The sequence below is a fragment of the Muscardinus avellanarius genome, assembly GCF_963383645.1.
Source record: "Muscardinus avellanarius genome assembly, chromosome: 20".
In the NCBI taxonomy this organism is placed as follows: Eukaryota; Metazoa; Chordata; class Mammalia; order Rodentia; family Gliridae; genus Muscardinus; species Muscardinus avellanarius.
In genome coordinates, this window is record NC_137806.1 from 2,623,989 (window position 1) to 2,649,029 (window position 25,041).

At 37.8% G+C, this 25,041-nt stretch overlaps 1 protein-coding gene across 1 annotated transcript in view; it reads left to right on the forward strand.

Annotated features, from left to right (window-relative positions):
• MALRD1 (MAM and LDL receptor class A domain containing 1) overlaps positions 1-25,041 on the forward strand; it is a gene marked incomplete at both ends in the record, with an annotated part of 671,257 nt that overhangs the window by 494,274 nt on the left and 151,942 nt on the right. Inside the window, one exon of the mRNA XM_080717079.1 lies at positions 15,444-15,645. Coding sequence (XP_080573205.1) covers positions 15,444-15,645 — 202 coding nt within the window. The remainder of the gene's footprint in view (positions 1-15,443; positions 15,646-25,041) is intronic.

A 25,041-nucleotide genomic window follows, 5' to 3' on the forward strand; every position in this document is an offset into this window, starting at 1 on the left:
ATTATATCTAAATGAGATTTTAGAAGCCTATTGATTATATTTCAGAACAATTAGCCTATAATATTGAAATGGTTTTCTCTTAGCCCTCTGTTGGCCATCCCCTGTTGGCCATCCCCTCCTGGGTGATTCCTTGTTGGTGATCACACTGTTGGTAATCCTTCTGTTGACGATTCCTTCCTATGGGTGAGCCCCTGTTGGTGTCTTTATTATTAGTGATCCCCACTTTTGTTGTTCCTGTGTTACTGATCTTTGTTTTGGCGGTCCCCTCTTTTGGTTATTCTCCTTACTGATGACCCCCCTGCTGGTGATTCCCTCTCCCCTTTTTATTACCCCCACGGGTAATTCCTCCCTGTCAGTAACCCTCCTATTGGCAACTTCCCATTTGTAATTCCTCTAAGTCGGTGATCCCCCTGCTGGCGATTCAACCCTTACTGTCCTGAGGGGCCTCTGAACTAGTGCCACCTGTCAGCCCAACCCAACTATTGAACCTGTGTGTATGCATATGTGTATATATTTTTTATTTTTATTTTGCTAACACATAATCATTGTGCATACTTACAGGATACAGTGTAATATTTTCATACATGTGTAGAATGTGTAACAATCAGATCAGGGTAGTTAGTGTATCTATGACTTCAAATATTTATGTCTTTTGTTTGGAACATCCAAAATCCTCTTAGGTATTTTATAATTTATAATAAAATATATAGTCACCCTAAGGAGCTATGCAGAACCCTAGATCTTCTCCACTTACCTGTGTTTCTTTGTCTGATAACCAACCTCTCTAGTCGCCCCACCCTTCCTACTCTCTTCAGCCTCTTGTAAACGCTATAATACTTTCTACTCCTATTTCTAGATCAAGTTTTCTAGCTTCCACACAGGAGTGAGGACAAGCAACAATTATCTTTCTGTTCTTTGCTTGTTTTACTTAGCTCAATATTGGCCCGATTCAGCTACATTGCCACAGACACAGGATGTCATCAGGCAGCCACTCTTCGTTGTGTCTGTGTTGTGGCCTGATACTTAACAGCTTTTGTATTAATATTTTGGAAGATAGGAAATGGGAGAAATATCTGAATAATATCATATATAGTAATATGAGATGTTTACCGCATGCCACATGCCACTCGAATCCTTTACATTTATTAATTGATTACCATGCTCACACCATGCAGGGACATTATGTATATTTTTTTGTGCGTGTGGTACTTGGGGTAGAACTCAGGTGCTTTTGTACCTCCGGGCTCTACTCCCAGACCCATTATATACTTTATTTGGAAACAGGGTCTCCCTAATTTGCTGAAAGCCTCACTAAGTAGCTGAGGCTGGCTTCGAACCTGTGTGATCCTCCTGTCTCAGCCTCCCGAGCGCGGGGATTACAAACATGAGCCACCACGTCCGGCTCCACATTATCTATTTTATTATTTATAAATATTATTATACATTATTATTTATTTTAACAGATGAAAACAATGAGATAATGAAGTCTCAGGAGCTTGCGTAAGGTCATCGAGTTAGGACGTGGCGGGTCTGAATAACCCCAGACCCGTGGCTCTAGTCTCGGATTCTCACTATTCCTCTTCCCACTTCTCAGGTCTAGCGGGCCATTTTAAAGCATAGTATTTATATTTTCAACATAAAAGATCATTTTTAATCTTCTACCAGTGGTTGTTGATAATTAGCCACTTGGAAGACAGTTTGACTATTTTGTGTTCTGCGTATTATCTCTTTCAGTATCAATTTGATTTGAATCATACATTTTACAAATTACATGAAAAATGTCCCAGGGCGACTCTGTAGTCAGATGTGCTCATTAGCGTGCAGTGCGTGTGAAGACCTCAGGGTGCCCTTGGTGCGTGTTTACTGTAGTTGCCCCAGAGATTTAAAAAAAAAAAACTCCCAGGAAATCCTTTCACTCTGCTCTTTTGGGGATACTCCTTGGGAAGAGCGATGGAGGACAAGAGTCACCGCGCCTGCCTCCTCTCGGTGCTGCTCAGGGCTACTCTGGCTGCTCTGACTCCCCTAGAGTTTGTCTTAGGATCTAGAGTTGTCTGTTATGAATGTCACCTTTCAGAGCTGCCCTTCTTTGCCTAATGCAAAGGGAAATTCTATTCTCTGTGATACTCTTAGACCAGACCTTCAGGATGACAGGTTAGTCAGTGGATGAAAAGAGCCTCGTTTTATTCCAGCCTATGTGTTCAGTTAACTGTGGGTTCTCTGGTGTAGACACAGGACCAGCAACCAGTGGGGACTGAGATGGAACAGGCTCCGCACACTTCACTCGGCAGCTGTCTTCTCCAACCATATACAAGGCAATAACAAGCAGGGCTGAATGATGAGCCAGTGAAACACAGTTCCTGGCGACAGGCAAAGCACACCTCATGCTCTTGTTTACCTAATCAGGGAACTGGGTTATGATCTAGTGCAGCAACATTATGATTTACTCAGAAGGCTTTGGTCACCCCACAGGATGTTATCGTGTAGACATGGGCCTGAACTATTTCCTTTTTATTTCTTTTTGTTTATTTCTATTCGCTTATTTGTTATATCCATTTGCTTTTATGTTACTGGAGATTGAACTCAGGAGCATTCTACCTCAAAGCTATACCACCAGCCCTTTTTATTTTGAATAGAGTCTCGCTAAGTTGCTGGGGCTGGCCTTGAAACTGTGATCCTCCTGTCTCAACCTCCAAAGTACTGGGATTATAGGCTTGCATCACCATGCCTGGCTGCATTTTTTGGAGAGGGGCACTGCTGGGGATGGATCCCAGACCCCAGACACGCTAGGCGAGCACTGTGCCCCTGAGTTACAGCTCCCCAGTCTCTAAATTTTACTTGTGTGTGCCACAAAATATTTTTCAGGCATGTTCTGAGTAGAGAAATGAGAAAAAAATGAGAAAATTCAAAACTTAAAAGGGAAATATATCAAGTTATATTTGTAATATATTTATAAAAACGGGTATTCAAAAATTAAATGGGTATTACTTTGTTTAACATGAGCTTTAAAGCACCACAGAGATCAGAGTTTTATATTTTATTTCTTTTCTTGATTGTGAATGCTTAGTGTACTTGATGTAAAGGGCATTTTTATGTTAACATGAAAGTTTTTGACAGGAATTCTTAGTATTCTTCCTATTATTTTCTTTTTTTATTTTTGATAGTGCTGAGAAGTCAATCTGAGGCATTCTACCGCCAACCTATACCCCAGGCCTTTTTATTTCTATTTTGAATCAGGGTCTCACAAAGTTTCTGAGAGCCTCTCTGAATTTCTGAGGCTGGTCTTGAACTAGTGACCTTTCTATCTCAGCCTCACAAGCACTAAGATTACAGGCATGTGTCACTGTGGTTGGTTAATTTTATTCGTTTTAAATGCATTCGAACTGATTTTTCATATGAACCTGTTCTCTTTAATTCCTAACTATGCTGAATTTGAGAGTTGTTGTTTTCAGAAGTTGTATTATACTGCTTATTAAGGACAAATTAGGAGAATATTATTAGACAATTCTTAAAAAATTATAATAAATGCAAATATCCCCATATGTCAAAGATATAAAGATAACTGTGGACGTTTCTGAGCATCCTTAGAAAATTTGTTGTCTAAAGAGCAAATTTCTGTCCTCTAACTTTCTGTCCTATATAATATATTAAGTCCGAGAACAACTTGCTATTTTAAGTAAAAATATGGAAAGTAATGTACTGGGGCAGTAGATCTCAACCTGTGTAAACACTGGTCCATTTCAATCATTTATATGAATATATTATTTTCTAATATTATTCTCCAAACGTGTCCTTAATTAGCGGTATAATACAACTTCTAAAAACCACTACCCTCAAGTTCAGCATAGTTAGGACTTAAAGAGAACAAGTTCATATGGAAAATCAGTTATAATGTATTTTATAAAGAATACAATTAACCAGGCTACACCTATGACTGTGTCACGCGCACAGCATCGCCATGGGTGCTATGTGTGTAGTTTGACAGCACAGAGATCCTTTGAGAACTGAGATAGAAACAATTATGCTGAAATGTGCTGTTTTCCACTGTAGACAATAGAAGAATAATCCTTAGAATGGTGAAGGGAACAGTGGTGTAATTCGCTATTAAATTAAAAATCAGGCAGAATGGAAGGCGCTCTGTGAAGTGCAAAGGTCGGCTGTTCAAGAGAAGGAGCTCATCAAACCTGCCCTGCAAACTCGCCTTCCCTCCGTAAAGTAATAAAGGCAGACAGAGAAAAGTGACCTCCGGTGCAAGCGTTAGGCTGCCAAAAATTAAAATTAAGTCAGAGTTTTACGAGGGAGACATGAGAATTAGCAAAGACAGGCGTTTCTTACACCTGACTATGTGAGGACTAGGCACTAGGTCACTTGAGAAACAACCCAGTCAGCTTCACTGGGAAGTCTGGGGCGCAGACTAAGTAGGATTTCTTCAAAAAGCCATTTAAATCAGGACGTGGTGGCGCACGCTTGTAATCCCTGCGCTTGGGTGGCGGAGACAGGAAGATCGCATGGGTTCAAAGCCAGTCTCTCTGGCTTAAGAGACCTTGTTTCCAAATAAAAATATAAAACTAGGTCTGGGAGTGAAATGTAGCCTGGAGGTAGAAGGGTTTCCAGGAACCCCAGTACCACCAAAAGAAGAAAAAAAAAAAACAAAAGCCATTTAACAAATCCAAAGCTAAAGCAACTCTTCTTTTACATTTTATTTGGCGAAATCCATCAATCTTTAGATTCCTTATAGATTGAGAAAATGAAGCCTTAGAAAGCCTCTTCCTGTCACAAAATAACCAAGTATAATTGTGATTTCTAGATTTAACTAAATATTTTATTTATATTGTGTATGAATGATGAGAGAATAGAATCTCATGAATTCTTTGCCAAATTGCTGCCCAGTTATTCTAGCATCTTCGATTCAATTGTTTGTTCTGTGTTGATGAGGCATGCTTTCTATTACCATGGGTCAGAGTCATATATACATATGCAAATTATTCTTAAATTTAAGAAAGAATGATTGCTTCACAGTTGGGTCCAAATGCAAGCAGATGCATAGAGAAATACAGAGATAAATTAAACTATAATCCTATCCAATGTCTGCTTCCCTTTGTCTATTAAGAAAGCTCCCCAACTACAATAAGTAAAGTATCTGTTTTTTTTAATCAATTCCAGGTCTTCATATGTAAAAGCTATGTTATTGAATGCTTAAATATTTATTTTTATCCTTTTTATCTTTTTTTTTTAAATAGAGATTGAACCCAGGGGCATCCTACCTCTGAGCTGCAGCCCTAGCCTTATTTCATTTATTTAGAAACAAGATCTCGCTAAGTTGCTGAGGTCCTCACTGCACTTTTGAGGCTGACCTGGAACCTTGTGATCTTCCTGTCTCAGCCTCCCAACTACTGGAACAACTGATGTGTTCTACAACAGGCACATCTGATTAGAGAATTACAGCCTTTGTCCCTGGTAAATGTCCCTCTTTATACTTTCCCTGCAAGTCCTAATTTGGCTTTTAATAATATATGTTTCTTATAACCTTTTACAATCATTTGCTTTACGTGTGTGTGTGTGTGTGTGTGTGTGTGTGTGTGTGTGTGTGGTACTAGGGATGGAACCCAGGGGCTTTCTACCTCCAGGCTACACTCCCAGACCTATTTTTTTTTTCTATTTTATTTGGAAACAGGGTCTCACCAAGTTGCTGAGGCTGGCTTCAAACCTGTGCGATCCTCCTGTCTCAGCCTCCCCAACGCTGGGATTGAGAGTGTGCGCCATCATGCCCGATTTGCTTTACATCTTAACTACCCCTTTATCTGTAACTATGCCTTGATAGTTGGCTTTAGTTTTATCAGTTATAAACAGTATGTGACTGCTTTTTTTTTAAAGAATTCTTTATTCATGAATTAAATAGGCTCCTTCCATGTGTTGGGTTGCTGTTCATTATAATATGGACCTCTTTTTCTGTGTTTTTGTCTTTGTTTTGTTATTTTCTTTTAAATGTGTGTTTTCATTGGATTGATTACATCTCCCATGCTATCTTTTTTCTTAGTGTTTACAAGTTTTAATCTTTGTTTTTTCTAGTGTAGATATCATTTCTGTTATAATTGATTTAAAATATTTATCCATTATCACTGAAAACTAAGTTCACACTTGTTGCCAACCTACTGCTGAAATAAAAGAAGACGCTTAGAAAAACTTATTGGCCTAGCTCTGCCTTAATAAAATTGACTGGACCATTAGATCTGGGATATAAATAATTCATTTACTTACTTGGCAATCATATTCATAAAAACTGCTTGAGACCTCACAGTATATTAAGTAGTACTATATGCTTTATATTTATCTTTGGTCATGACTCTATATCAGTTTCTACGTAAAATGTCATATTGTATTCTCTTTGTTTGATATATGTGTTAGTTTGCAAGGGTTACCATAACAAAATGCCGTAGAGTCGGTGCCTTAAAACAGAACTCGTTTTCCCACGGGTCTGGATGTTCCAAGTTCCAGAACGAGGTGTCAGCACACTGGAGCTCCCCGGGCCCTCCGTCTTCACTAGGAAATGGTGGTCTCTGTGTCCTCTCATGATCTGTCCTCTGAGGAAGCACGTTTCTTAGCCTCATCTACTCAGGACCCCAGCCAGATCCAAATCTGGAGTTCATAAACGCCCATCGAAATTTAGCAGACATTCCTTGTTTTTCACCAGAGAGATTTTACTTTACTTTTCAGTTCATTTTTTTTTATTTAATCTGTATAATTTATGCTATTCAGTTTGTTTCTGGGGCTGTCATCCAAACTATCTTACTGCTAATTTTGAAGAACTGTAAATGTCTCTCTTTCATGTTAATTATCTTTTTATTTTCCCATTGCTTCTGCCACCAGCCCTCCCCATGATGCGCAGTATTTTCTTTAGTTAGTGACACTTTTATGGTTTTCCTCAACTATCTTATCCATGTACACAGTAGTTTTTCTGTCTCGTATGTGGATGAGACTAGACTGAATAATGTTACTAGATGGGCTTTAATTCCTTTGACCAAGTACAACATTGAATCCTCTAACGACAAGTAAGCACTTGGATACAGCTTCTCTGGATTCTTATGTCATTCTGGCGTCAAAGGGGAGCTGTGTTTCTGGTAGGCCTGTGTTTGTGATGTACCAGGAACTTGTTTATTTGTGGAGGGAGGTCCATGTTCTTCATGACAGTCTCCGGGGACATTACCTCACTTCTCTTGTCCCCGAGTCCAGGAAATTCTATCAGAGCTCCATCCCACCAAACTCTGAATTCTGGGTACAAATATTAAAATCAGTCATTTCTACCTCAAGGGATTGCCCTGGTTTTTGTGTAGTCCTTTCCTTAATTAACTCCTGGTAATGAAAACACAGATTCTTCTTTGGGGGTCCTCATTTCTGTGCAGTATAAAATTTTTTTTCTGAAATTTGCTTGTTTTTACTGGCGGTCTGATTTTCTTGTCTTTTTGTTTTGTTTTGCTTTTTGTTTTTTTTCCTCTTTTACCTGTAGGTGTTTGCAAATACTTTGATTCTGTTTTCATCTATTTGTCAGTTCCCATTTGGTTTACACCTTCTGGAAAGCCCTTACTATTTTGGTGTGTCAGTTGCTATGCTGCTGATTTCCCAGGGCTTCTGGGATTTACGTCAGTATTATTCCCAGTCTCTGCAGTAGAACATTCCTGGGCATGTAGGTAAGCGTGTGTTTCCAGTTAGCCAACTGTTTTTCCTAATATTTATAACTTTTGTAGAAATTCTAAAAAAATAAGTAAACCAACTCACAGTTTCACTTTAATTTCTATTTGGTGTTTTAAACTTAAAAAATTTTCTTTGCTTGGAGGGGAGGTAGTTTGAAGACATTTTGAAGGTACAGTGAGTGATATTTTTTTTAATTGGTAGAAATATTTAGGTATAGAGCTGGTGTTAAATGCTATACAGGTCATTGTGCTATTAAGAACGTTTCGTTGGTATTTTATTTCTGATTACTTTAAAATAGTCTGTAAGGTTAATATTGTAGAGGTTAATATTTCAGTTTCTTGCTATAATTGACAGTTCTGCCTTCTCTGTTAAATCCATTGAGTTTATTATAAACTAAGTTATGTACAGGGAAGACTACTGAACGGGAACATAGAAAACCTGTGTCATAGGCCCATCTTTGTGAGCCGCTAGGATGAAAAACTCAGAATATTTCTTACACTCTCTGGTTATTACCTTTATTTATAAGAACTGCAGCCATACTTCTCTGTTTTTTCAGATAAAAAGTAAAATCTGAAATTACTAGTTTGAATCCAACAAAAGAGTGTTAACTTCTCATAATAAAAGTACCCAGTTTACACTCTCATTAGCAAGACTCGTCCACCTATATAAACCTCTTTTCACAATAGGTAAAGTGTGTTCTACAATAATAATCACATGGATAATTCTTGAAAATAATAAGATACTGATAACATTATATGATATTCAAATTTAAGCATAATGATAGATCTCTCAGGTAGATATTAATATTTTTCATGTAATAAAAAAGGCAGTGGGAGCTTAAGAGATGAACTATTTAGTCCCGACATATCCAATTCGTATTGGCAGATAATAGTGTCAGAATCTGGGTCCCAGCCCTCAAGATGCTAAGCTTTCTTACTGCTGAATAGATTAAGTACTATTATAAATACAGTTCGAAGCTTCTTTTTTGCTTTTTATTTTATTTACTGTGTATGTGGAGTAGGGGTTCTGAGGATCAAATCAGGGCCTTGTACATGCTAGACTCTACACTAAGATGGACTCCAGCCCTGCTCTTTAAATACAGCAGAGATTACTAGAAATTCTTCCTTGTACCATAATTACCAAGAAACTTTGGGTACTCCTTTATAATTTGGAGAAGTGTTTCATATATCTATGAAATCATCCAATTTGCTCTTAATTGTTAGAAAGCAAACAGAGATTTGTGCTTTCCTCCTCTCTCAAATGAAGGCAAAGAAAAAAGGCATATGTGATCTCCTTCCTCAGCCTTCAATGACTGAACAACTTAGACTGCTATTCAAACCCTGATAATCCCAAGATTCATGTTCAGCATCACGCATTCCCTTCCTTGCCCGGGGTGAAGTATTGAATTATAATAATATAATTGGTTTATGTATAACTCAGTGACATGCAAATGCAGAAAAGTAGCGAGTGTAATAAGCAATAAGTATAATAGTAATAAGTCATAAGCATGCTATAGCAGTACCTGTGTGACCCTGCTATTTGTAAGTAAATATATTAATTTTTTTTACATAAAATGATGAATTTTCTATGGTAGAAATTTCTCAGTGAGAAGCAGGAAATTCTACTTTAACCTCCTGCACTGCATACTGAGTCACATTCACAAGTCACTTGTACCCTTTGGTTGCTCAGAAAGTTTAGACTAGAAGGTTTCCAAGATTCTCCCTGTAATTGGTCATTTCCTATTGTTTCCCTTTTTATTCAGTATTTATTGAACACCTATTATGCCTGGGCATGATCTCTTCACTTAGGATGCATAAATAGATATGACAAACAAAACTCCCTGCCTTCATTGCCTCTATGTTATAATGGAAGAAACAGCTTAGCTAGTAAGTGTAACAAGTAAATCAGGAAGTATATCTAAAGACTCTAGAAACAGTGAAACAGGGTAAGGTCATGGAGAAAGCTGGCTATGGGTTCATTTTTAGAACTATGATCGAAGTGGACCTCATTATGAATGTTAGCTTTGAGGAACACTTAAAGGAGGTAAGAGAGTGCGCCAGGCAAATTCAGGGTAGAGGATGGGAGAACATTTCAGACAAAGAGAAGAAAACAGCATAAACTCAAGTTGGGAGAAGTCTGGGGTTTATAAGAATTGGCAAAGAAAGGAGAGAGTATTAAGCAGATACAGAAGAAAAGGAAAGAGGAGACAGAGCCTGAAGAAATTTTAAAAGTTTTATATAACTATTACCTAGTAGGTACTTTGACTTATTTTTGTTTTTAAAGGAGATTTTTTGCACTATTGTAAGGATATCCCCATGACCTACACTTCTGGGACTCAGTTATAGAAAAACTATTACTGAATTCCAAATGCCAGTATGATAGCTTCGTGGGCCTGGCACTTTGACAATTCTTGACTGTGATCAGTCAAAATGCTTGGTCTTGAAATAGCTGGGGAAGGTAGTTGGCATTGGCAGTGTTAGGGACAGAGAGAGAGAGAGAGAGAGGGAGAGGGAGAGAGAGGGAGAGAGAGGGAGAGAGAGGAGAGAGGGGAGAGAGAGGAGAGAGAGGAGAGAGAGGAGAGGAAAAAGAGACAGTGTTTAGTGGACCAAATGCCAGAATGATGCTAACGTGCTTTTTCTTCTAGCATTTCCTTTTATTCTTTCTTAAAATTTCCGTCTTTTAATGATATTACACATGTGTCCTTGTGCGTTCACTTCTTTATTAAAGCCCTTAGCATACAAATCCTTTCACATTCCCTGTCTTGTAATTTCAACATTTCTACCATATCTGTCTCTCAAACAATGTGGGTTTTTTATTTTGTTTTTGTATTTTAGTATTCCTTGTAATTTTTTGATGACCTGTCATGTTATACAGGGTAGAAGGCCTTCAAGCATAAGGTTGTATGCTTTTCTGGCTAGAAGTTAGTCTGTGTTTCCTGTTTGCTATAACCATAGATCCCTTTATCTTTCAGTTCCAGAGAGATTACTTCTTAAATAAGGCGCTATGATGCCCTTTGAGGTATATTCTCAGTTTTTATACAGAAGCCCTTATTTAAGTAGTCAGTAGTTGTGGGTTGAGGGGAATTTGATTAGGTCTTCACGTGTTAGTGAGACTGTGTCCTGAGTCTGTATCTTTTACAATTGTCTTATGTTTTCCCGCTTTAGTTGAGACAAGAAGGCTAGAAATGACTGAGGACTACTTTCCCCATCCACCTGCCAGAAATATGAGATCCCTCCGCTTATCTTTAATGTATGAATGTGGTAGAGCTCCTGGAGGTAAATGAGTTTTACCGCTGAGTATCTAACCTTCCATCTTGTTTGTTTCTGGGCTTCTGTTCGATAAGTTGTGATTCAATGTACCTATCCTCATTCCTCCGATTTTAGAGGTGATTTTTTTTTTCTCTGAGGGACCCAAGAAAGGCTGTTGATCTTCCAGTTGTTCAGATTTTAGCCTGTTGCGAGGGTACAAAAATTGTAAGCCTTTTATGTTCTGGACCCAAAACTGCAAGTTTGTACTGCATAGGTTTAATAAATTGTTAAAGCTCTTATCATATCTCTAACTCCAGAACTTTAGTGAACAGCGAGTAATATTACCTTATATCCACGTAAGAATTGAGGTTCATATAGCCTAAAATGTGTGAACAGGCCAAGTTTTTATTAATATGGGCAGCATTGTTGTTTTTATACCTTAGTTTAATAAACAAACATACCACTCTTATTTTTAGGGAAAATCTCATTATTTTTGCTATTTCCTTTCCTCTTATGTAAAATTTGACTATTTCAAATGTGCCCTCTGTAACTGTGCCTTCCTGAGGATGAAGCATGGCTGAGTTTATTGCTTCGGCCTACCATGGTGGTGAAGAACAGACCCCTAGCAGAACAGCCTAGAGCAGCTGGGGGCCGCACCACATCCCGTTGTCCTCTGTTGATGCATTTTCTACATTAGTCTTAATGAGCTAAATGCCTAATTAAAAGAAGTGTTTCGGATATCCCAAGGTACCCATGCAGAGGATCCAAGCCAATGCCGGTGACCCATCTTCAGGGCGCAGGCCCCTGGAGTTTCTGAACAGCTACAGGAGAATAACCGAGGAAAAACCACTAATCCATTTCTTTCAAACCTTTCCCTAGGCAACATGGATACATAAATATTTCTGAAGTAGCTGGTCTCCAGTATCCCTACTATTCTGGAAATTTAACCATTAACATTGACATTTTTATTACCACTTCATATCTGTTGAATGCTTTCCTTCAAACAATCCTTACTTGTAAATAAATGCTGAGGAGATGTTTTGTCAAAAAAAACTTAATTGGATCATGTTAGATTATTAGATTATTTTGCTTTTTTGGTTTTATTTATTTATTTTTTTTTGGTGGTACTGGGGTTCCTGGAAGCCCTTCTAACTCCGGGCTACACTCCCACGGGCTACACTCCCAGACCTATTTTTTAACTTTTTATCTGGAAACAAGGTCTCTTAAGCCACAGCGTGGCTGGCTCCGAACCAGCGCGATCCTCCTGTCTCCACCTCCCAAGCACGGGGATTACAAGCGTGCGCCACCACGCCCAGCTTATTTTGTTCTATTTTTATATAGAAAGTTCTTTCAAGCTTTTCACGCCCCACATTGTAAATAGTTACTTTGATTATAATATAGCCTTTAGATACAATATAATCTTTATTATAATATAGTTTTAATACCATATAACTTTCTTTATAATATTGTTTATTTAACATGTTAAATATGTTATGCCATAATTATAATTTAGTATCTTTACCTGTATATATTCCTTGACTGCATATAATTTCTCCAATAATTATAATAAAATGATTACTCTGCAATGTATAATGTTGACCGTTGCTGTATTCTAGGTCTGTGTTTATCCAGAGTTTAAAATGTCAAATTAAAATTATGCAGCAGTTGATTTTTAGAAAGCTTTTTCAAATAACAAACTATTCCTGTGTCACAAATTGGCTTCTCGGTAAAATTTATTTTAATGAAATGTAAAATTAGAAATAAATCAAATTAAAATAGTTATTTTCCAAGAATGTGAGCCATTTTGTTTTTTCAAACTAATATGATTTAAATTTATAAAAATAAGTATTTTGCTGAGAGTTATTACAAAACACCCTCACAGTTATTTCTATATGTTATATACTATAATTTTAGTATTTCGTGGATTTTCCATTAGCCATCATAATTCAACAGTAATATATGGACTTCTTTTGGGGGGGGGGTTGTTTTTTTCTGTAGTGCTGCAGATTGAACTCAGGGTTGCTTTACCAATGAACTATACACTCCCAACCCTTTTCATTTCATTTTTTAAATTGAAACTGCCCCATTAAGTTAATAGGTGCTAGGCTCAAACCTTCCTCAGCCTCCCAAGTATTGAGATTTCATGTGTGTGTCAACCCACCCAGATGCATTATATAGATTTCTTAAATAATACTCCTAGTTTTTCCATTGGCCACTGTGCCTAGGAAATAATTATGACACTGGAAATAACATGTGATTGTTAAATTTGTTACATAAGTAGATTAAAAATATATGTTACCGTCAAAACAACCTATTAACTTCCAAGAACTTTCATAGACCAAAGTAGAAAGTTAGTGAAGTTGGGCAGAGTTATGTTGAAGTAGTATTTTAGTCAAATATCTGAAAAATTATATTGACATTTATTGGCATGTTTAATGCTCATGAAGGAAATATAGGGATCGTGGTGGTGTGTGGAGAAGTAGAATGAGGTAAAAATGGAGGGAAATGAATTGAGCAGAGGCCTGTAGGGTTGACTACACATTAAAAAGACTGGATGTAGAGGGAAAAAACGAATTGTAAAAATAATAAAAATAAGGACAAAAATAATATATGGATAGGCTAAGGTTTGGCGGTAAATAGAAAGAAACAGGATTATATTTTCATGTAATTTTGTTTAAATCATGGATTCGTCTAGAAAAGGCACTAGAAAATAAATATAACAAAGCCATCCCTTTTAAAATTGGTTTTATCAGAATTTATGAAGAAAGCAGAGCTCACTTTAGTTAGAATCTTTATGTTGACCCTGATACCAGCAAGATATGAAACATTGCACCTTCTTTTAACTTTAAAAAAAATGGGAAAATTTTGCATGAATTTGAGAAATGAGTATCTTCAAAATTCTGGAATCAAAGACTCTTTGGGATGGGTATGATAGTCTTGGAAAAATCAACTAACCCAAATTCCTTTCTTATTGAATCTTAGATTATTTCATTAAGTGACATAGCAACATAAAAATGACTTTTGCTTGGAAAATGACTATTTTTCCAAAATGTTCAATTTGATTATAGTGTTGAAGTTTCACATTTAAAAATTTCAAAATTTGGACAAGATTTTCAGTTTTTCTTTAGTCTCTGCACATCATGATTTATTTTAGCTGTGTTTAATTTCTAATAACAATTGGATTTTTGTCCTGACTTAGACTTTTTATACTAGCAGGGATTGACAACAACATGGTTGATTTATGATTCTGGATTATTTTAGTGATTCTTCGTTGCATTTTCAGGTGTCAATTAAAGTTCATCACACGTAATAGAATGCGTGGTATTATTTTTGATAAATTTTAGAGGATAAATGATCTATAGACAAGTTTTGACACTAATAGAAAGTGAAAAGGGAAGATGTTTTAGGGAAGAAAGTTATTAGAAAAAACAAAAACTATTGTAATGGAAGAAAATTTCTATTCACACATCCTTTTTCTTCTGAGTGTCACTTTTCTGTGTCAAAGTGACTACTAACATCACAAGCCATTTGTAACAGATTTAATCTATATGTGCATTCATATGTATACCTAGTGTTAGCAACTAAGGAAATAACTGTGAAATTTGAATGTAGAAAGAAATGTCAACAAATATCTTAGATTGAAGATGTAGCCCAGTGGTAGAATACTTGGCTAACATGCATGGTAAGTCCATGAGTTCAATACCTAGCATCACCCAAAAAATATAAAGATAAAACATATATACATGTGTGTATATATTTTCAACCTTACCATTTTTATTATTAAAATTTAGATTTTTTTGAAAAATGTTAAGAGTGGAATCTTTAATTTTATTCTTATTTTTCCTGTTAAAATATTAGAACTTAATATGGTTGTTAGTTTCAAAGCTAACTATTTTTATTTAACTTGTTTATTGTATTTGTTAGTCCTTGCACGTTAGTGCTAAATATTGATGCTAATTAACCCAGGAAGACCTTCTATTCTACCCAAATGTTAAGTGCTTTGTACACATTATTTGGTTTCTGAAATGACATACAGAACCTCATCTCCATTTATCCTGAGAGTTTCTCTTTTACTCCAATAATACAACCTTCACCTGACATATACCAACGACTATAGCGATAAAAATTCCCCTTTTATATCACCTCTGACTTTTGAGATGCTTAAGATGGTCACGGTATTGATCATGTCCAATTTGGTACATAGAAACTAGTATGATAAAACCAGAGAAAACATAACATCCATCAGCTCACTTTATTTTTTATTTTTATTATTTATCTTTATGTGTATATGTGTGTGGTACTGAAGATTGAATCCAGGGATATTCTACCTCTGCATTATCTCCCTTTTAAGCTATGGTTTCTACAGATAGAAAACACTGTGGTCAATGTATTAAACTGCCCTGTAGCCAGAGACTTTCTTCTCTCATTAGTCACACAGCTGGATGCCTGAATGTTCCTTACATCCAATCATAAAGAGTGTGCTTTTCCTGACTGTCATTATTCTTTTAGGTGTTTACCATTGAGGAATCAGGACTCAACATCCTGGTATGGTCAGTGATTGGAAATAAAAGAACCAGATGGACATATGGGCATGCAACTCTCTCCAGTAACAGTCCATTCAAGGTAGCATTCGAAGCTGACCTGAGTGGAAATGACAGCATCTTTATTGCCCTTGATGACATCTCTTTCACCCCAGAGTGTGTGTCTGGAGGTAAGTGATTCCTTCAGAAAGTGGCAACAAGTATTGGTTTTTATACACACACACACACACACACACACACACACACACACACACACACATATGCAATATAAATTCACTAATAAAACTTGATTAAACATTTATATATAATTATTGGTACGTGGCATTGTACATCTTATGAGTTACAATATGATTCACACATCCATGCACACGCTCTTGGTGTATTTTCCTCCACCTCCCACCCCGTTCCTCCTTCCTCCCTCCTCACAAGGGTCAGTCCCATGGCAGCAGCACCCCACGGACCACCACAGAACTCTCCCTTCTCCCATCGTCACCTGTCCACCGTCTCCCTCTCCCAACCCCGCCACGATCTAAAAGTGTATCTTCACATTAGCTAAAGTCCCCTGTGTGTTCTATTTGATCTCTAGCTTCCACATGTAAGAAGAAACTTCCAGTCCTTGACCCTCTGAAACGGGGCGGTCTCACTTAGCATAACAGTCTCTAGTTTCTTCCACTTCCCTACAAATGACATCATTTTAGTCTTGTCTATGGCCAAGTATCAGAATTCCATTGTATGTATATCTTAATATAGAATGACTGGAAAATTCAGAGGAATGGCTTTATTACTTTATTTCCTACTTATACAATGAAATATATGTAGTAAGAGGTCAAGATTTTCCACCCATAAATTTTGCTGTGAAGTTTTCATATCTTCTGGACTACAAAGTAACTTTGTACTAAAGTTGTTTGAGAACTCCCGATGACCTAGGTTTCTATTAGTATAGCTTTATTTTCTATTTTCTTGATACCAAAGATTAGCCATGCTTGGCATGGTGGCACACTCCTATGATCCCAGTACTCAGTGGGCTGAGACAGGAAGATCACAGGTTCGAGTGGATTGAGGTTTGCAGCCAGCTCCAGAAACTTAGTGAGACTCCCTGCAACTGAATGAGACCTTGTAGGAAAAATTTTTAAAAAATGAACAATAACTGTCCAAGAAAAAGGCCCCTGGATCCTCTGTTACCTTGGGAGACTGTCTCCACCCATATTAACCTCTCCTTCCCCCAACCCTGAAAAAACAGAAATATGTGAGTGTGTGTGTGTGTGTGTGTGTGTCTGAGAAATGTGTGAATGATATTTATTTTTGTCTTGGTCCTTTTTATTTTAAAATGTTTGCTTGAAACTGCATTGTTTGTAGTTAGGACAAACAATAGAATTACTTTCTAAAACAAAAACACAAGGTTATAATAAGTATAACTAAGAGCTACATATTTGCGGGCAATCATTTTCTGCTTGTTTTATTAATAAAACAAGTAAAAATTATTTATCAATCTTCACATAGAACTGCAGATGAAGCTGAAAAACAAGGCCTATTTTAAAAACAAAACGCATCAAATATAAGGGCTTTGGGTCTATTGTATAATCACCTAGGACTGTCGTATTTCTTTCCATATACATAATGTAAAGCCTGGAAGTCGAGGAGGCTTTTTAATTTTTACGTAGTTCTGCAGATCTGACCCAGGTCTTTATGTGTGTGCTAAAAATTGTCCTCTACCCACTTGTTTAGCATACACTAAACAAGTTCCATTCCCAGCTCTCAATCATTGCTTTAATCTTTGCCAAAATTAAATGATTAAAATTAATATGAGAAACTGCAGTATAGATGGGTTTACTTTGAATTTTGTATTTTTCTAATAGTAATTCTAATTAATAGTGACCCATCATTTTGAAACTTTGAGAAATAACAAGATGGGTTATACCTTAGCTTCTTTTAACATCAGGCAAATGAAACCTTTTGTTTAACTTGTTCTAGTTCAGGCATCTGATTGTCCTGCTCCTGTGCCGCAGCAAAACCTTTATGCTGTGTAAGAATGAGTCATCTAGAATTAGTTTATATTAGCACAGTGGCCTTGAGTTTCCAGAAAGCAGCCGACAGACTCATATAGAATTTTTGAAGACTTTCAAGAAGAGAAAAAATATATGGCAGTTGTATATGCCTCAGAAACATTTGGTTAAAATGGTCGTGTAAGTATTAGTATTAAGTGAAGAAAACTTTATTTTCCAGGAATATTTTACATAAAGTTTAAAATAGATTAAATCTTATAAACATCTCTTCACATTTTCTATTTTATTCTTTAAAAATGCCCAAAATAGAATACAATTTTCCATTGAAATATAGTTGTAGAAAATGCAAAGATTCTGACAGTATAAGACCTGCCTCTGTGAACGCTTACCAAATAAAGCAAGGGAAGGAAGTTTAGATCCATGTTTTCTTTAATAGTCCTTCAAGTCTGTCCATCACTCAGCTCCCTGTGACTGTGAAAAATTCTACACCATCAGAATGACTCGCTTTGCCCACCTTCCCTTAGCTAACTCAGACGAAACACAAACAAGCTCAGGCAGGTAAATTAACTCCAAAATTTCCTGCAGACCTTTAAGACATCCAGATTTATATGCTTAACAAGATGGTCTTTCCTCCTCGTGTCCAGAATAGATTAGAAACAGCTTTCAACTTCATGTTAGGTTCTTTATTGTCTTCACCACTTCACAAGCGCGGGCGCGTGCGCGGGCGCGTGCGCGCGCGCGCGCACACACACACACACACACACACACACACACACACACACACACACTCTCTCTAAAGAAATACAGAACAATGGCATTTATTACCCAGGTTACCTGCAGGATCTTTTGCATTTAGAATACTGTACTGGAAACAGCAGCCCCACGCCCACCCATCCTCAGTTTCTGCATTATTATTTCTCTAGCCTTTGTTAATTACTTTAGGTTTCCCTGGGCAACATTTTGCAAATGACATGAATTCCATGCAGTAAAGCATCTCTAGCAATTATGAGTCAGCAGAGGAAGCTATTTATTTTCACAAATTCTGCTTTCTTTATGGGAGTTTCCACAGGTAGAAGATATTTTCCATTTTCTTCTTCAGTTGTTTGAAATGAGTATTGTATTTGTCTCTATGATGAAGAAACATTTGACAAGGCTTGTAGGACATTAAAAATTTTAGAACTATATGTGAAGATATAAAGTGCCTGAAGCAACAGTGGGGTGTAAGAGAGTTGAAAGCACTTGAATGTTTATTCAATTTTGTCAGGGGTCACAGAAGGGAGCAAATACCGAAAGGTACAGATAATTGCATATAGGAATTTACTGGTCTAGGAGACCCAGTATGTCTTTCCAAAATCCATGTCCGCGTGGGTCAACTTTTCATTGCTGTGACCAGCAGAACTGATATCATTTAGCAGAGGAGAGGTTTTTCCTGGTTCACAGCGTGAAAGGTGTTGGTCTATGGCTGGCTGGATCCATTCCTTTGGGCCTAAGGTGAGAAAGGACGTCTGGGCAGAAGGGCATTGTGGATGAAAGCTTCTCCCCTCATGGCAGCCAGAAGGAAGGAAAGAGGGAGAGAAACCCTTCCAAGCCACATGCCCTGTGATCTGTGATCTCCAAGGAGGCCCCAGCTCCTAAAGCTCCCACCACCTTCACCGTATGATGAGACTGTTAGACCGTCAGGGGTTACAGCTTTGATGATGCAGTGACTTGCCAGGAGTCTTGCCTCCGGACATCGCTGCCCTGGAGACCCAGCCCTGCAGATTCAGGCCATGACATCTTCCCCAGAATAAGAGTGTTACCTTATGAAGAAGTGAGATTTTTACAGATGTCATTAAAATGCAAGTTTCTAAAGGCCAGTTGGCTCTTTATCCAATATGACTGATATCCTCATTTGAAGAATAGAAGGGACACAGCAACAGGGACTCAAGAGAACACAAAATAAAGAAGAAAGACGTGGACACTTGCATTTATAAGCTAAGGTATACCACGGATGCTCAGCAAATCAAGAAGCTCAGGGGAAGGAATGAGCCCGCTTCTCCCGGGAGACTTCAGAGAGCACGGCCTTGAATTCACACTTCCAACATTGGCGACTATTGTAAACATCTGCTGTTTTAAACCATCCAGTTTGTGGTACTTTGCTGCAGCTACTCTAGGAAGCTAATACACATGGAAACAATAAGGCCTAGCATCATCAAGAACTGGGCTCAGATGTTCATTACACCAACTCACCGCCCATTGACTTAGTTTTTCTCTCCCATGACATGTTCATGGTGAGGATTTAGAAGTGTTCCTTTCCTAAACAAGGTGCATTAGCTATTTTCTGTATTTCAAATTAATAATATTTTTTTAAAAACCTAAGCATAGTTCTTACATGACCTAGCACTTCTAGACTTCTTCTGATTAACATTTTTGCTAAAATATGCTAAGTCTCCTGCTCCTTTGAATAAAAACAGTGAATGTCAAGAGATAATGCTGTTTTTAAAAGCTGAGAAATCTCCACTTTGTTGGATTCGCCTTATGAACATCTTTTTCTTAGATTCTTTTGGTTGAAAGAAGAGAAAATCGCTTTTCAGAAAGTACATGCAGAATCTATCAAAAAGATATATTATCTTAGGCAGCTCTTTATCTTGACTTGGTAAATGTAAATTGATAGCAAGTAGCAAAGTCCCAAGAAAATTAAAGAATGAAATTCTTTAATGAATTCAAGTGGAACAAGAAGCTGCGTATTTGAATGTTTTAAATATTATCACTGCTAAACAATAATAGCTCTCCTTCCATTCTTGAATAGAGACTCCTATACTTGTTTTCTGTCTCTGAACTTGAACAAGGATAACATCTAAGGAATAATCCCAGGCCAGGTGTAATCTCTTAAGCGCAGATTATTCAAAGGAATAGATCTTTTTTCAGTTTAGGTCAATATTTCATTCTCTATTCCTCAAAGAATTTCTGCTATGTAATAGGAACTTAATAAGTATGTTGAGTGAATGGGTAAATAAGTACATCATCATCAGCTGAATTTAGGTGGTACTTCTTTTCAGTGCCCACCTGACTGCCTTTTCCAATTTTGTTCTCGGTCCCTTGTTTGAAGAAGAAAGAGAGTAAAAGAGAAAGAGTTTGTCTTGTGAAGTGTCCCACAGACTCTGGGTGGCTTTGTTGAAAGGCTACAAGTGGAATAAAATTTTGGAGTCCAGAGTCTATACGAAGACTGTGACAGTAAATATTTATACGATTTTGGTAAAATCAGACTCCTTAGATTATGTTATCAGAGAAATTAAATAGATGATATGTTAACCTCCTCCCATGCTGCCAGTTTGTGATTATAGAGACATGATTTGCAGAAGTGACATCAGATTTTTATACCTTTATCTTTTTCTAATTCTCTACTTTGAAACCTGTTACTTTATTTTTCTGTTCTCCATCTCCTTCCTTTCAGTACACTAGTAACTTCTATAGATCTTACCTTTGTTCCCTCCCCCTTTGTTCATTTTACTGCCCAAGTTCTAGCTCAAATCCTTCTTTTATGTTTTTTACTGAGTTCACAATTAAGGGATAATATGTATACTTACTGTATATTACATAGCAAGTTATCTATTTATCTATGTCTGCTTTCACCTCTGCTAATTTTCTTTTTTTAACATTCTGTTGGTGCATTGTAGTCATACATCTTAATGGAGTACGAGATGGCAGAGGCATTCACGCACACATCACCCAGTTAGCGCTTACCAGTTCCAGCCCCGTTTCCTCTCCCTCCCTCCTTCTCATGTTTGCCTTAGTGATGGACTTTAATGCACATTAGGAAATCTCCCTCTTTCCCCCTCCCATCCCCTCAGTTAGGTCGCCACTGTATGGCTGAACAATTGATGTGTCTGTGTTGTCACACGCATATATAATTACCAAGCGAGTTACATTAATTGTAAGTTAAATTGCATTGCAAGTTCCAGTAAAGGAGACCTCTCATCTTTCTTACTCATCCTGAGCTGAAAGAATATTTTATGCAAGCAAAGAAAGAAAGAAAGAAAGAAAAAAAAATATGAGTTGGTCTAATTTAATTAACAACAAAAACCAGGTTTATTTATTGAAAGCTGGGTGTGGCGGCGCAGGCTTGTAATCTCAGTACTTGGGAGGCTGAGACAGGAGGATCACAGGTTTGCGGGAAGCCTCAGAAACTTAGTGAGGCCCCCTGCAACTTAGTGAGTCCCTGTTGAAAAAAAAAAAATAGAGCTGAGGGTGTAGCTCAGAGGTGGAATACCCCTGGTTCCCATCTCTAGTGTCTGTCTGTCTGTCTGTCTGTCTCTCTCTCTCTCTCTCTCTCTCACACACACACACACACACACACACACACACACACACACACACATTTATGGGAAGGATATGATATTGTATAGTTAGCTCCAAAATCAGAAAGGAAGTCTGGAATCCAAGTCAGAAGAATGAGCAGGAAACCTGGGGCTGATGTCCTAAGAAGGCTGGATTAGCGGAGGCCACGGCCCTGGGGATCTGCTTCCGCGGCTGGGCTCTGTTGTTCCCTGCCATGGCCAAGGGCAGTCTCTAACTGTCCCTCCCTCAAAATCGAAAGTGCTAGTGGGCAGCATAGCACTGAGCGCCTGGCCTGTGTGCACGCCTCAGTCTCCTCCTCACTCTTTTGCAGCTAAGCTCCACCGCACGCTTCCCTACCGGGTGGCCGTTTACCTTCGCATGTTTTCATCCAGCTTATAGATTCTGCAACATTTAAAACAAATTGTAATGTTGACCAGCAACAATAAACCTTCAATTTCTACTCTCCTGGCATTCGGAGAGAGAGCACCAAGAAGAGGAAAAGTAACCAAAATATGTAAATCCGTAGACCTTACAAAGAAGATGCTTTGAGATTCTCAGCGATTATTGAATGAGTTTCTCATGCTTAGTACAGCTCCAGCTTCTGAATACGTCTCTGTCTAAAAAATGATGCCTGCGAAGAGGTCCCCATGCCTTTCTCTGATTATCCCCAGTCCTCTCATCTCCCGGACCTCAGGCCTGGGTCTCCTGGGAACGCCCCGCCCCCTTTACCTCTCTCCTGCTGTGTCTCCCCAGTTTCATAGGTGGAGCAGAAGCTGTCTTCTTCAAGAATTTATCCTTAATCTGCCCCACAGGAAGCTGCACTGTGTTTTAAATTTCCTTAGCCTTGTTGTGGTGTTTATGAGATATTTGCAGTTTGTTTTCAGCTTTCCTACATTAAAAAAAAAAATCCCCATTGTCATTGCCATTACCCTATTTTGGTTTTGTTTTGTTAGAAGTCAACAAGGATGAATGATATTTGACTCTAAGTTTGGTTAAGAAAAATAGGAAGCTTGGGTATAGTGGCACAAGCCTGTAATACTAATACTTGGGAGGCTGAGACCGAAAGAATGCAGATTCAGAGGCCAGCCTAGGCCTCTAAAGCCATGTTTTCAAATAAAAACTAAAATAAACAGGACTGGGAGTGTAGATCAGAGGTAGAATGCCCCTGGGTTGCATTTTGCCTTTGCAGTAACACTGTGTGTGTGTGTGTGTGTGTGTGTGTGTGTGTGTGTGTGTGTGTGTGTGTTATATGAGATAGAATTAAAGTCAGTATAAAATATCATTGTAAATTATGTTGCATATTATAGCCATTATAGATTATTTATTGGAACCATGACTTTAAGGCAAGGCTCACTTTTATAATTTCGGTTCTGTACGTGGTTCCTAAGACCTCATTTTAAAATAGTGAATTCCTCTGAAAGAAAATAATTATCAATCAGTCCTGGTTCACATATTGGACTATCGAATATTATTAGGTTTAAAATGTATTATTGGAGTTTACAAGGCTCTTATTTGTTGGAGGATGGAGTGATTCGTCTTTACTCCTGGGAAAGAAATTAGATTTGAAGGCAAAAGCATGAGAAGCAGAAAATAGCATTACGAGCTGATACCGTGCAGGTCAAGGGAGCCAAGCCTGGATTCTGTGCTTGAGAGCTTTGGGGTGGCTGTCCTGGTTAGCCAGGAGGGGGGTTCTTTCTTGGTTCCCTACTGATCATCAGGCTGGAAGGGATTTTGCTGAGTTAGGGGGAAGAATTTCAAAGGTCAAACATAGAAGGCTCTCGCTCCCAGTGTGAACTGGAACCCATTTACCTGGATTTGATAAGCCTCTATCGGTGAATGTGTAGACAAAGCACAAATCACCATTTCGACTCTTTGCCTTAAAGGTCAATGTTTTTATGTGGGCCATGGTATTGACCACAAAAACATATATATTTAAAGACTAAATCTATGACATATGCTTAGTTATAAAAAACATATAACATCTAACAAATATATTTAGTTAATATATAACATAACAAGTGTGTATAAAATACATGTATATTACATATACTGATAGATGAAATATGATATATGTAAAATAAAATATGGACTGATAACAATAATTTCTCTGCCATATGGGAATAATTACTAATTCTTAAATTCCTAGTCACTTTAAAAATATAACCTTTGCTGACTCTAACGTTCACTCAGAAATGCCCAGCATCTACATATCTTACTAGGCCAAGTATGTCAATCCAGGGAAGTTTTCATATTCAGCCTAACTCTGGCCACTTTGTTCTCTCAAGCAAGCAGAGTTTACTTTTATTACAGTTTCCTTGTTCCCTGAAATGCATGTATTGTTGGCTAGAAAGCATGCAGATATTATTTAAACCTTATTATTAAACCTTATGTATGTTGCATAAGAAATAGCATAAGAATGTGATACTGTTTCACCAAAATATTCAGTTTTATGAAAGTTTTTTATTTTTATTAGAAAAACAAATGACTTCATCAGAATGACCAGTTTCTGGAAGAAGATGTTAGTGGATTATTAGACCATTTTACTCAGAAAAGACTGGTGTTTCTTTGTGGAACTAGTTGGAAATAGAAAAGAAAAATAACTTTCTTGGCTCCACAAAGAAAGACCCTATGTACATACATGGGTCTACATTTTGTAATAATATCAATATGCTCCAAATAAAAAATGTGGAGTTAGATAACTAGGTTTTAGTAAAAGGGTCTAAAGAAGTGGCCAGCGTGTGCTGGGCTTCTCTGCTCAGAGAACAGATGCTCGACCAAATGGAGAGACAGCCAAGACCCAAAATACCGAGATCTTACTCCTGGGCTTTCTGATTGTAATGGAAATAGTGTTGAATTACAATTTATTTGTTTTTTTTTTTAATTTTTGGTGGTACTGGGGTTCCTGGAAGTCCTTCTGCCTCCGGCTACACTCCCACGGGCTACACTCCCAGACCTATTTTTATACTTTTTTATGTGGAAACAGGGTCTCTTAAGCCAGCGCGACTGGCTTCGAACCTGCACGATCCTCCTGTCTCTGCCTCCCAAGCGCGGGGACTACAAGCGTGCGCCACCACAACCGGCCTGAATTACAACTTAATGTAGAGTGTAGTCATCTTATGTGCTGTGCCTTCTCTGGGATTCCACAGGAACGTATTTTAGTATTCCTCGTTATATCTGAGTTGCCTGGTCATACCAAAAATCTCCGAGATCCCATGTTATTTAATGGGACAAGATGACCTCACACAA